This window comes from Aphanomyces invadans (genome assembly GCF_000520115.1).
Source record: "Aphanomyces invadans strain NJM9701 unplaced genomic scaffold supercont1.4, whole genome shotgun sequence".
Lineage (NCBI taxonomy): Eukaryota > Oomycota > Saprolegniomycetes > Saprolegniales > Verrucalvaceae > Aphanomyces > Aphanomyces invadans.
Window position 1 is genome coordinate 166,918 of NW_008580149.1, and position 11,772 is coordinate 178,689.

At 48.8% G+C, this 11,772-nt stretch overlaps 3 protein-coding genes and 1 non-coding gene across 4 annotated transcripts; 3 read left to right on the forward strand and 1 right to left on the reverse strand.

Annotated features, from left to right (window-relative positions):
- The first annotated feature begins 81 nt into the window (after positions 1 to 81).
- H310_02565 lies at positions 82 to 153 on the forward strand. Its single transcript has one exon. It is a non-coding gene; the product is annotated as a tRNA-Gly (tRNA).
- A 1,807-nt stretch (positions 154 to 1,960) lies between these two features.
- H310_02566 (hypothetical protein) lies at positions 1,961 to 4,292 on the forward strand (the record flags this gene model as incomplete). The annotated part of the gene is made up of 6 exons (XM_008866124.1): positions 1,961 to 2,470; positions 2,953 to 3,295; positions 3,342 to 3,616; positions 3,689 to 3,785; positions 4,098 to 4,168; positions 4,227 to 4,292. 6 exons carry the CDS (start codon positions 1,961 to 1,963, stop codon positions 4,290 to 4,292), a joined length of 1,362 nt encoding a protein of 453 aa, XP_008864346.1.
- Positions 4,293 to 5,872: 1,580 nt separating this feature from the next.
- H310_02567 (hypothetical protein) lies at positions 5,873 to 6,965 on the forward strand (the record flags this gene model as incomplete). Its single annotated transcript, XM_008866125.1, has 3 exons — positions 5,873 to 6,133; positions 6,192 to 6,284; positions 6,873 to 6,965. The coding sequence occupies 3 exons, from the start codon at positions 5,873 to 5,875 to the stop codon at positions 6,963 to 6,965; spliced, it is 447 nt and encodes a 148-aa protein (XP_008864347.1).
- An 804-nt stretch (positions 6,966 to 7,769) lies between these two features.
- Positions 7,770 to 9,414, reverse strand: H310_02568 (hypothetical protein). Its single transcript, XM_008866126.1, has 8 exons — positions 9,276 to 9,414; positions 9,126 to 9,224; positions 8,979 to 9,077; positions 8,831 to 8,929; positions 8,684 to 8,782; positions 8,537 to 8,635; positions 8,416 to 8,493; positions 7,770 to 8,370 (listed from the first exon to the last, which is right to left on the reverse strand). Exons 1-8 carry the CDS (start codon positions 9,387 to 9,389, stop codon positions 7,930 to 7,932), a joined length of 1,128 nt encoding a protein of 375 aa, XP_008864348.1. The 5' UTR covers positions 9,390 to 9,414; the 3' UTR covers positions 7,770 to 7,929.
- Between the last annotated feature and the right edge of the window lie 2,358 nt (positions 9,415 to 11,772).

An 11,772-nucleotide genomic window follows, 5' to 3' on the forward strand; every position in this document is an offset into this window, starting at 1 on the left:
ATCACCGGGGTGGGCATGGTGGCGGGAGGGTAGTCAATTGACTTGAACAGCAAGTGTGAACTTAATGGTGTACAACGGACTGCGCCGTTAGTCTAATGGTTAGGATTTCTCCCTTCCAAGGAGAAGGTCGGGGTTCAATTCCCCGACGGCGCACTCATTTTACCACGAGTGGCAGACCCAATTGTTTTTTTTCAGGTTTTAATATAAAACCCTATTGTTTGAGATCCAACAAAATCGGTATTTTTCGGATATTTCTTCGGTTTTACAGTGGTCGAACGCATAGACCGACCTTCCAGATAATTCATCACATTCCAGAGATCACAACCTCTTCGGTCCTTTTGCAGTGTATTTTATTCGTTTTGAAAATTATTGACTGTTAGAAGAATTACTCATCACCTTCGTAATTCTCAATACCATGCTCATACAATAAATTCATCACATCTTTTGCAACCACTCATGTGCGAGTTGATCGACGCTCACGAACACGTGATTGAATGATAGATAAGACTACTCTTGTGTCTAGAATACGTGTATTGCGGCTAGATCTATTCGCAGCAACTTTGGCAGCAGTCACAGTCTTATCGTGTTGATATTCAGACCATACTTCCTTTACAGCATGAAGGTTTCGACCTGCCAGCTGTGCAATCTGCTCTGTAACAACTACAGCATTGCTATAGCGTAGGTGTGCATGCATGCGCAGTATCAAGAGACGTTCGTCTCTCGATAGACTGCGCGTTCGTTCACTATCGGCGAAGCTTGTGATCTCGTCGCAGAGCTGAGTGGCGAGTCCAGGCATTGCGGGCTTGTTGAAGAATGAAAGGTGAATATTCATGCAATCCATGCACCCCATATCCTGAAGCTGACCAATTAAAATGAAGCATGAATTATCAGATGGCAAACTATTAAACTCCATCAAGGTTATTATGACTCTACGAACGAATATACTCTTGCAAGAACTTTAACAATTGTCGACGACTATAACTATTTAGGATACAAATTGACTATCATTCTTGACTTTGATTGACCATTTCATAAAGAGTATTCTGTTTGAAGGAATGTGATCAAGTCCATTGTATTCAGAAGAGTACGCGGAGCAGTACAACAACTTTTTGTGATAATTTTTTTAATCTATAAACGCGCAAATTGAAAAAGGTCGGTCGATGCGTTCTACCACTGTTAGTAGGTTGCGGACTGCGCTCCTTGTTGAGAGGTGGGCAATTGGCAGTTTCCATTACACTTGTGATCATGCCCGACATCGTTGTGGAAGCCATCGTCATCGACATCGACAGCGATATAGCCGACGGCAACAATTTCAATGCCGATCCTAGGGCCGGCGCAGACAGTTATTCCTTGAACGGCAATTGCAATGACGATGATGCTTCAGGAGGGTGTAAACGTGGTCGGCAAGGCAGTAACCTCTGGAGTCTTTACACCGACGACGTTAACCCGCATAAGCACAAATGGGCCCTCTGTAAGCACTGCCGCATGCTCGTGAATCATCACAAGAAAAGCGAATCGACGAAGGTCAATCTGAACAAATGTGCTCCGTTCCGCATGAATGGTATGGAGGAGGATAAGCGTCCCACCTGGTACAAAGCCCTTAAGAAGCAAAAGAAGCCTCTATTGAAGTTCCCGCTAACGACAAGGCGGGAGATACAAAAACCTTAACATTACTCGATATCAACTAAGAAATGAGTGACGACGAACGCCAGGTGGAGAATGACCGGTCGAGGTCACGTGAACGCTCGGTTAAACGTCAAATGGTTAAGGACTAGGGTCGCCCGAGCCGTCGAGTGGTAACGACCCCATTCCGGTCGCCGAAACGCAACCAACCGGAGCCGGTGGGCACGCGGTTCTCATTTGGTGGTATGCATTCTGTACCTGCCCCTTCCCCGACAGCGAAGCCAGATGATGCGAGACAGCTGGCGTGACAGCTGAAGGTGAACGTGAGGACGACGACATGGGACAAGAGGTCGTGAACGGTCGGCTTTTGAACGCGCCGGCGTTGCCACAGCCTCCATCGTTCAAGGGCTCAACCAAGGCGGAGCGGCGCGCGTTTGTCCGGGAATACGACAAGTATGTGGACCAACTCAACGCGCTGCAATCAAGCGCGTCGAGGCCGTTCCTAATACCGATGTCGGCGCGCATGGATCAATTCACGAAACGACGCGTCACGATGTTCGATCTTGGCAAGTCTTACCGCGACGTGACGAAGGATGAGTGGATCGCATGGTTCAAGAAAGCGTACTATGAAGAAGCGGGCGATTACGAGTTGCTCAAGAATCGTGTACAAGCGTCCAGTATCTTCGACGTAAAGATCATGGACGCGGACTCGCGCGTGGGACGCATGTTAGATGGCTTGATGACAGCCCTCCAACGTGATAACCAAGAAGGGGTGTTGCACCAGGAAGGAGAGATGGTCGCCGACGTCATGGCCCATTCTGTGCGCCCAATAGCGCTGCAGAAGACGGTACTGCGTCAGCTGGCGCTACAACGAAACAAGCCCTTGAAACAGGATGTCTTTCGACTTCGTCAAGTGGCTTCGTACCTTCGCCGGGGGGTTTCAACTCTATGTAACGTTGGAGGATGAGAAGGCGCTGGCGCCCGAATTCACCAAGAAGCACGACCAGAAGCCGCGTTCACCAGAAAGATAGGGCAGCCCGTGGAAGCCGGACAGAGTGCCCAAGGAAGCACTTAAAGTGGATGGTAAAGGCACGCAGGGTTCGGCTGGATCGCGGCTTAAGGCCGCATGCTTGAAGTGCGAGAAGGATGACACCGCGTGGCAACTGTCCATTGGTCAAACCTGGCGAAGCAGAGAATCAGTTGGAAGCCCAAGTGGCAAAAATGGAATAAGCGAAAGAAAACGTACAAGCTTGGGACACTCAGCCCGGTGCCACAGGGCCGTGGGACACGACAGAAGAAGTGGTTCTGGTCCAAGCGTGTCTCCTGTAGTTGTGTATGGATGCCACGCTCATGACAGCCAGTGTGATGCGGGAGATGGAACGGTCAAATGTGACAGTGGATGGCGACACCAAGCCGATCAAGATCTACCCCTACGGCCCGTCCGCACCGATGGTGGTTGCATGTCAAGTGCAGTTCAAGTGCGTCACATTGGAGACGCCGTGCGGGCCGCTAGCCCTACGAGGGTTGAAGGTCTGGGTCGACACTTGGCCGAAACCAGGGGAGCACCTTCTTCTGCTGAGCCGATCCGTAATGGAGCGGCTGGGGCTTTCTGAGGATGATCTGTTGACGGCAGCGTATCAGAAACAAGTGGAATGGGACGTAAGCGATGCTGGTGCGTCTACTGGTCTGGCAAACGTGCGGCGACTTCTGGCCGCTAGTATTGATGACAGCATTGACCCCGAAGATGGGATGTTGTGCACCACACCCGACATTCGCGCAATCGCAAGGGACGAATAACCCTGAACTCGCACGACGAGAAGAGCAGGTCAAGCAAATGCTGGCGACCAAGCTGGAGCAAGCGATGGATGAAGGCCTAGCTCCAGTGTTGGCGGAGAAGCTCGGGCACCTGTTGGAGAAAAATATGGTGTTCCGCCTTGAAATCGGACATGACCCCCCATCGCTGCGAGTGCGGCTGCGTCCCGACTCGGCGCCGGTAAATTGTGGGCTGCGTCGCTATCCTCCAGCGCATGTCGAGTTCCTCAGGGAGCATGTGGGCGAATTGCAGGCGACTGGGCTTGTTTACCAAAACAACCGCGCCACTTGGGCAGCGGCACCCCGTGTCGCCCCGAAGAAGGGTGGGGAGCTGCGCACGACCATTGAAAGTAGGGCTATCAACGCTTGCATGGTCCCATGCCCTGGCCAATGCCAAATCTTGACGCGGCGCTGACGCTCCTGGTGGGGTCGGAGGCGTTCTTCACGCTGGATTGTTTAAAGGGTATTGGCAGCTTGCGTTGCACGAGGACTCGCAAGATTACAATACTTCATGACCCTGCAAGGCCTGTACACACATCCTTGAGCTTTTTGTCTCTTTAACTTGTTCTCTGCATAGTTGCCGATGTTGAGGGCTCTACGCGGACATTCTTGACCGTGTACAGAATGCCAAGCAAGTACCTGCTGATCGTTTGGGTGGATAGAAGAGTTCCCGGAAGCCGAACAACACGAAGACTTGCATTTGGCCGAGCGTATACAGGCAATTTTCGTTGAGGTAACTTTCGAGAGCCTCCTGTATCAGGCGTGCCCTGAGCGGACTTTCGTCCGCTCAGGGCGCGCACCACCGCGGGGAAGCGGTTAAGCGCGGTTGTTCGACACAACACGCCAAGCGGTCGTGACGGAAATTCCGTTGTGCTTGGCGACGATTTTGGAGTCGTCGCTACCTTGCTGGTATGCGTCGAGGACTCGTTGCTTCTCTGCGACGGTAGGTCCGACGAGTTTCATGCAGATTCAAATGTGATGATGTTTGATTGTGCTTATTTGGTTTCCCGCTCAAGGTTTGTCGCCTTTTTGAGGAGATCGCCACGTGTAACTTCAGTTTGATGGTGGCTCTTTTCATATTGGTAGTTGTTTTTCTAATGGTCAAACCTGTATAATTTTATGAATCATCCGGAATTCACATTGATGGTGGTTTTGGTTCAGGTTGATCGGGGGAAGGTATACTCGCGCCATTCATCCCTTCGTAATGACGATGTGGTTCGATACCGGAATTTTCTTGTGGTCATAAACAGATGTAGTGCGCTTTCGAATATGTTCCTCCGTTATACACACTCCAACTCGTCGTACCGCAAGACTCACTCGTTGACGCTACTCTCGACTGAAACTAGCGAGTCGGAACTGTTAATGCCTCTCATGTTGATATCGGTAATGGGTTTTAGTGCCCAATTGACGCAATTGTTAGGGTGGAAGGTTGAGGCGTTCTGCTACTTATGACGCCAACTGGGATTACGTATTGGTTGGATTTTCGATGTGGTGAACAAATAGCTCATGTTTGCCAGTAAAAGTCATTCGCAGCCTCATGTTTGTAAATTGACTGCTTGAATTTGCTCCAACGGTGTGGAATCATATCCATGGAACATCTGATTATCAAACCGCACTTCGACATAAAATGATTGTATATCTACGAAAAATGTTAACATTGGCCCGATTGGAAGTTGGGTAGATATCAGTATACGTGCAAGAAAACTACGCACATATTCGAATTCAAAGCCCAGAATACGTGATACTACTCTGGTCCGTAATGTATGTCACATTGCCTTTTCGTTGGCGGGATATTTCTAATTTTGGCTGTATTTTCGACCTGATTGGTTTAATCGAAAGTGCAAGATAAGCACTTTGATTAGCTGTTTTCAGATCAAACCAAGTCGTTTTACTTCCCAAGATATAGACCACCAAAGTGGCGGGAGCCAAAGCAGCTCAACATTTTGACCTGTCACTCATTTCAGAATTTTCACTCACTTAAGACACACACGCGCATCCCACGAGCCCTCTATACACTGCCACAACGCCAGCGTTGCCATGAGCCCTGAGCCCATTACCTGACAGCGTCAGACGCACAAAGAACCTCACGGCTGACCAGAGGCGCGGAGCCTATGAGAGTCTCTTAGAACGCTCTGTCGGCGGCAAGCTTCCGTATGGGGCTTTCAAGGCCCAGTACCAGCTGTATGACTGCCAAGGGCGTACCATAGCTCGCCTGTGGAAGCGAGGACGCAGCTTCTTGGCCGACGGACGCGCCATCGCCGCGATTGGGTCAAAAATCAATGGTATATAAATCTATATTAAGTCTTTTTGCACAATATATTGAGGGTGTTATATTAAAGAGATTGACTTGATTGGCAGATCTGGACGTAAAGTCGTCCGCACCAATGACGAAATTGAAGCCGCCATCCGAGTAGTGTCCCAACATGCGCGACAGACAATGCGCTCGTTGACGCGGCACTACAACATACCCAAGACAAGTATCTTTCGCCACATGAAGGCGGTTGCGAGGCTCACGGCGCGGTCAAGTTACGTGAAGCCGTACCTCACTGAGGCCAACGTCCAAGCAAGGCTCAAGTTCGCCATGTCGCACCTCGAGCCGTCGTCAAGTGAGAACCACCTCTTCAACGACATGCACAACTACGTGCATATTGATGAGAAGTGGTTCTACTTGACAAAGGTCAAGAAGCGTTTTCTACGTGTACGAAAACGAAGAAATTGCGCCGCGTTCTGTCAAGTCCAAGTTGTTCATCACGAAGGTTACGTTCCTTGCTGCTGTTGCCCGCCCGCGGTACGACTACTCCAAGTGCCAAATGTTTGACGGCAAGATCAGCGTGTGGCCCTTCATGTCGGTGTCGCCAGCAGCCCGAACAAGCAAGAACCGGCCCAAGGGCACCATGCTCAAAGAGATTATATCTATCATAAAGAACTTGTCTTTGAAGATGCTTTCTATCATAAAGAACTTGTCTTTGAAGATGCTTTCTATCATAAAGAACTTGTCTTTGAAGATTCTATCTATCATAAAGAATTTGTCTTTGTTCAATGTTGAATGTGACCCTTCCAGCATTGAAGAGGCATTGTTTCGAATGGAATGCCACCTTGGCGACGAATCTCACTTGGACGCTATGGTCAATTGCCCTGATGAAGCAATATAATTCGTTCACAGTCAACGAAGCCATCGAGGGACCAGAGATTAGGGTAAATTGAAATTATTGCGTGTCAAAGGTTTCAAAACGCCATATATATTTTTATTGTTACCATGCAAACATTTCGTTTTGAGAGTTATTCCACATCACTGTCACTCACTCCTGAAGACGACTCCGACGACATGGAGTCAACTTCCTCGACTTCATCCATGGTAACGAGCACATCATGCAGATTCTTCACAAGCTTTGGTAATCTGCCCACACCTCTTTGACGACTCTTATGCCTCGTCCTAGTATTCGCGCGATCGTTTCGGACACGTTGCGAGCTTTGTCGTGGCGAAGTTCGGCGTGCAGGCGGAGTATATCAAGACGTTCTTCTTTAGTTAGACTTCTTGGACGCTCACGCCGAATGTAGTTCGTAATGTCATCGTACACGTCGTCGTTGATGCTTGACATGCCAAATTCGTGAATGGACGACATGCAAGGTTGAGGTATTATTGTAGAGAGGTTGCTAATAGAATTAAAATATGGTCTCTCCAAAATTAATTGTATTCATTGATAGAGGTTATGATTTGTCATTATAGGAATTGGATGCCTTGAGCTGTTTTGCTACAACGTATCTCAAAGGTTATTCATTTTGTAGTCTGACATCCAATGAACAGAATTTAGTTCACACTGAGGTCTGAAATTACACCAAATTTCAGAGGAAACTCTGATTGGGTTCCTGAGATATGAGTGAATGTTCCCTCGTTGCCTTCGTTGACTGTCAATCAAAACACATTAAATTCATCTCGTCCAATATGCGTTGTTGGAGACACATACAAAACCCAATACACTTCGATCCGAGACGGTATAATGAAACCAAGTGAAAAACAATGGCACAATCTTCATGGACCAGAGTACATCGTACAGTACAAGTACTCGTAAAAATGGATTGCCGCGCCGGGGTTTATCATCTACGAGAGTCTGACCAAAGTCACACAATTCAACACAAGGCAGTAATACTACTTGCTCAAGTGTTTGGAGCCAGGTGCGTCGAAGCGGATCATCTTGAAACTCGCCACTATCAAGACGACCACGTACCAACGTCTTCTTCCATGATTGAATCACGGTGCACATTTCCTATCGCTGGTTCTGTGTGAACTCTTGACTTTACAAGCGACCATTGTAGTAGTCGTTAGAATCTGTGGCCTAACTTAAGAATCAGAGATCTCTCATGTTACAAGTGTCTTCGGCTGGTGTCGCGGCAATCATAGAGGTCAATAGCCACGACACGACCAAATTACTGCTGTAGGACGCTCCCGGCGCGAATAAAGCTTGCGCAGGGACTGTTATACTGGTGGCCAGGCCATTAGCAAGTGTACACGCGAATTACAGCGGCAATGGTACTTCGGCATATTGGACATCCGCCCTTCTTTTGAACGACAAGAAGGCAGTTGTAGCATCCCGCCAAGTGGCAGCATGGGATGCATACGGCGGTGCGGGGCTTGTCCATGCAGATCACGCACTCGTTGTGGTCCAGTTGTCGCCCTGTATCCGGTGTGAAGGCTTCGGCCTCTGGAGCTGGAAAGGGAACAATCGCCAGTCCCAACGCACAGTCCTTGTCGGCGGGATTCTTTTCCAGACCATGAAGAAACGCAGCTTTGGCCTCGTCGTGCTTGCTCTGTTGGAGTAAACAATCTCCAATCCAAGCGAACGCAGACTTGTCGAGCTTCAACATCGTGATGAAAACAGTCGCTCGTTTCTCGGCCAAGGAGTAGTCGCCAGCGCAAAAACATGTCACAGGATGATTCTACCAATATCGTGAGTTAGTTTAGGCGTGGAGAACGAATGTGACCTGTGCACCGAGTTTCAGGGCACTCACGACCGCCACGTGACGGCTAATGACAGCAAGAACTAGAGGAGTGCACCCGTTCTACCAAAGTTATGTCATACAACAAGACGAAAGTACAACGCACCATGGTTGTCGCGAACAAGTCGGCCCCAGCCGCCAACAACCCCTCGACTACTTTGACGTGGCCATTCCTTGAAGCAATGTGGAGTGGCGTCGATCCTCCCTACTTCCACTTGAATTGACATCTTCAGATCATCGCAATATCACATACATTTCCCGATGCATTGACATTGGCACCATTCTCCACCAGAAACTTGATGAGATCCACGTGGCCATTCTGGGACGCAATGTGGAGGGGCGTCCATCCCTTCTGTGTCCGGATCAATAAATTGCATCCACTCGTCACTGCAGCACGTACTTCTTCGATTGCGTTGACATTGGCACCTTTTTCAACCAGCATCTTGACGATGCCCACTTGGCATTGCTGTGAGGTAATGTGAAGTGGCGTCCACATTCTCTATTTCCAAACGAGATGACTGAATCCGATCGCACACTACAACACTTACTTGGTCAGTTGCGTCGACAATGGCGCCTTTTTCGAGCAGCATCTGGACGACATCTTCGTGGCCATTCTGTGCGGCAAAGTGGAGGGGCGTCCACAATCTCTACTTCTAGATGAGTTCCTAGCATCTATTCGCTGCTATAGTGTATACTTGTTCGGGTGCATTCAAGTTAGCGCCTCTCTCGACCAGCAGGTTGACGACGTGCAATTGTCTATTGATGGAGACCCAGTGGAGCGGCGTCCGTTGCCTCTGTATCAACCCAATGTTATACCCCGTATGCGAGTGATGTGATCAGCGTACCTTATCTCTCATATTGACATCGGCACCATTGTCCAGGAACCTTTGAACGTTTGCAAGGTGCCCCCACTTCGCTGCCTCGAGCAGATTGACATGAATGCCACAAACAGCGCCCATCCTCAGCAAATGGGCAGGTTTCAACTTGATAGGTGTTTTTGATGGGGCAAATATAGATCGCGACCACTCATGTTGATCAATGTAGGCGCCGTTCTCCACCAGCATCTTGGTGACATCCATGACCTTCCTATGAGGCCTCGTGGAGCGGGGTCCATCCTCTCTATTCTCCAAATAAATGGACAACACAACCTGTCATCACAGCAGGACATTCGTTCGTTAACTTTGGCACCTCTCTCGACAAGCACCTTGACGACAGTTATGTGGCTATTCTGCGACGAAGTATGAAGTGGCTTGGACATTGCGTGGACCATGGAAATCACTCGTATGGATCAACCTTTCGTCTCTACTTTTGGGCGAAATGACATGTTGATTGTAGCACAATGTGAATGGGACCATTGAATTATGCACAATGTTGACTGATTTCCAATTTCTTCAAACAGAAGCCATGGTGACGACGGGACATTGTTGCGAATTCGCAGATGGGCTCAGCACTGGTCCTACTTCATGGACGAGACTACATCAAAACCATATTTATCCTGAGTTCTTGTGCAGAATTAAGAATAGAAAGCCATCGTATGACCATCAGCCATTCGAGCCGACGATGCACTTCGTGGTTCGTAAGAAGAAAAACACACGAAAAATCCCTCCAATTTGCTGTTGTCGAGTTCCAGCTGTCGAAACTTCTTTGTGATTCGAGAATGGGGCGAAGATGGAAGTGTTTCCGTCGTGTGTGGTTGCTTGCGTTGGAGAATTCCAATTCTTGATGTGGTTTGAACCGCACGTGCTGTCAATGGGTGTAGATATTCCTAAGTGTATTTTGGACTGTGACCCGTTTCTATCGATTTGGCGTGCAGTTTAGCACATGAGTGTACTGGGGTGGAACACTAGGTAGGATTCCGAGTCGACTTTCACTTGATGGATGAATGCTACATGACACATGAACAGGAAGAACAGAGCAGGGATATGTTTGGTTTTTAATAATCCTTTCTACCAAGGGTCACCTGTGCAATTTTCTTATCATATTGCATGTCGTGAAGCCTCCTACGTGGAGAGCAATAATCTCGACGACCGTGCTCCGTCTGTGCGTTCGCATTGGTATGCCTTCTCTCTCCAGTCACTGACGAGTGACTTCGAGACACTCTACGCACCAAACGCATCATTCAAATGCAAAGTAATCTCGAATAGGTGATGACAAGTTGTACTACGAGTGACTTCGTGTCCTGACAGTTTGCAGAAATCAGTGCTGGTCACAAGAAAAACAACTCCCAACTGTACAGTATTAGTCAGGCGAAAATCGATTAACCACTGATCGGCCAAGGTGTTTCGTCCAATTGAAATTAGTACGATGTTTCATTGGACAAAATAAATCCCTGTGATAAGTATTACCTGTATAATGTGATGGAGGGAAACAATATCAATTTTAAAGAGGTTTTCGTTTGAATTTGAATGCCGCCAAGAACGTCCTACACACAGGAGGCGATGGACGCGGCCGTCCAAGCTGTGCTCAACAAGACGCACAGTGTTTTGACCGCTGCTGACGCACATGGTATACCCCAACGCACACTGCGCACCCATGTCGCCAAGGCAATCGCGGGCGACAACCGACCGACGACGATGGGCAGGCCGCCTGTCCTGCCCAAGGAGTTCGAAGACGACTTAGCTACTTGGATTGTCGCAATGGAACACGAAGGGGTACCCGTTGGCTGTCGTCAGGTCGTCGACAAGGCAACCGAGATACTTCAAGTGGTACATGATACACCACGCGACACCAAGCTTACGAGCGGTTGGTACAAAAGATTCCTCGAACGCAATCAAGATCTCAAGATTGCGACCGCACGAACTCTGAGCAAGCCACGAAACGGTGTCGACAAAGATACCGTGATGGAGTTTTTTCATGAGCTTGCTCATTCCATGTCACTTGTTGACATGGATCCATCACGGGTCTTCAACATGGACGAGACAAGTTTTTCGCCGTCCAAGACGTCAAGGAAGGTGGTTGTCCAACGCACGACCAATAATGTTTACGTTGAAGAAGCGACAGCCTCAGCCCACGTCACGATTGTCGCATGTGTCGCTGCCGACGGGACGAAGATTCCACCGTTGTTCGTACTCCCGGGCGACACTGTGTCTACACTGGAATGTGACAGCCTGTCTATTCCTGGTGCCGCAATCACGACCTCCGAAAAAGGGTGGACCAACTCATTCATTTGTCGCAAGTGGATGTCCATGCTCAACTCAAGTATCCCGATTTCGACGCCACGTCCCATTTTGCTCATTTTGGACGGGTGTTCGTCGCATTACTCCGAGCACATTTACGACGCTGCGACATCATTTGACATTTTGCTGCAATTTCTACCAGCCAACTCAACGCATCTGTTCCAAC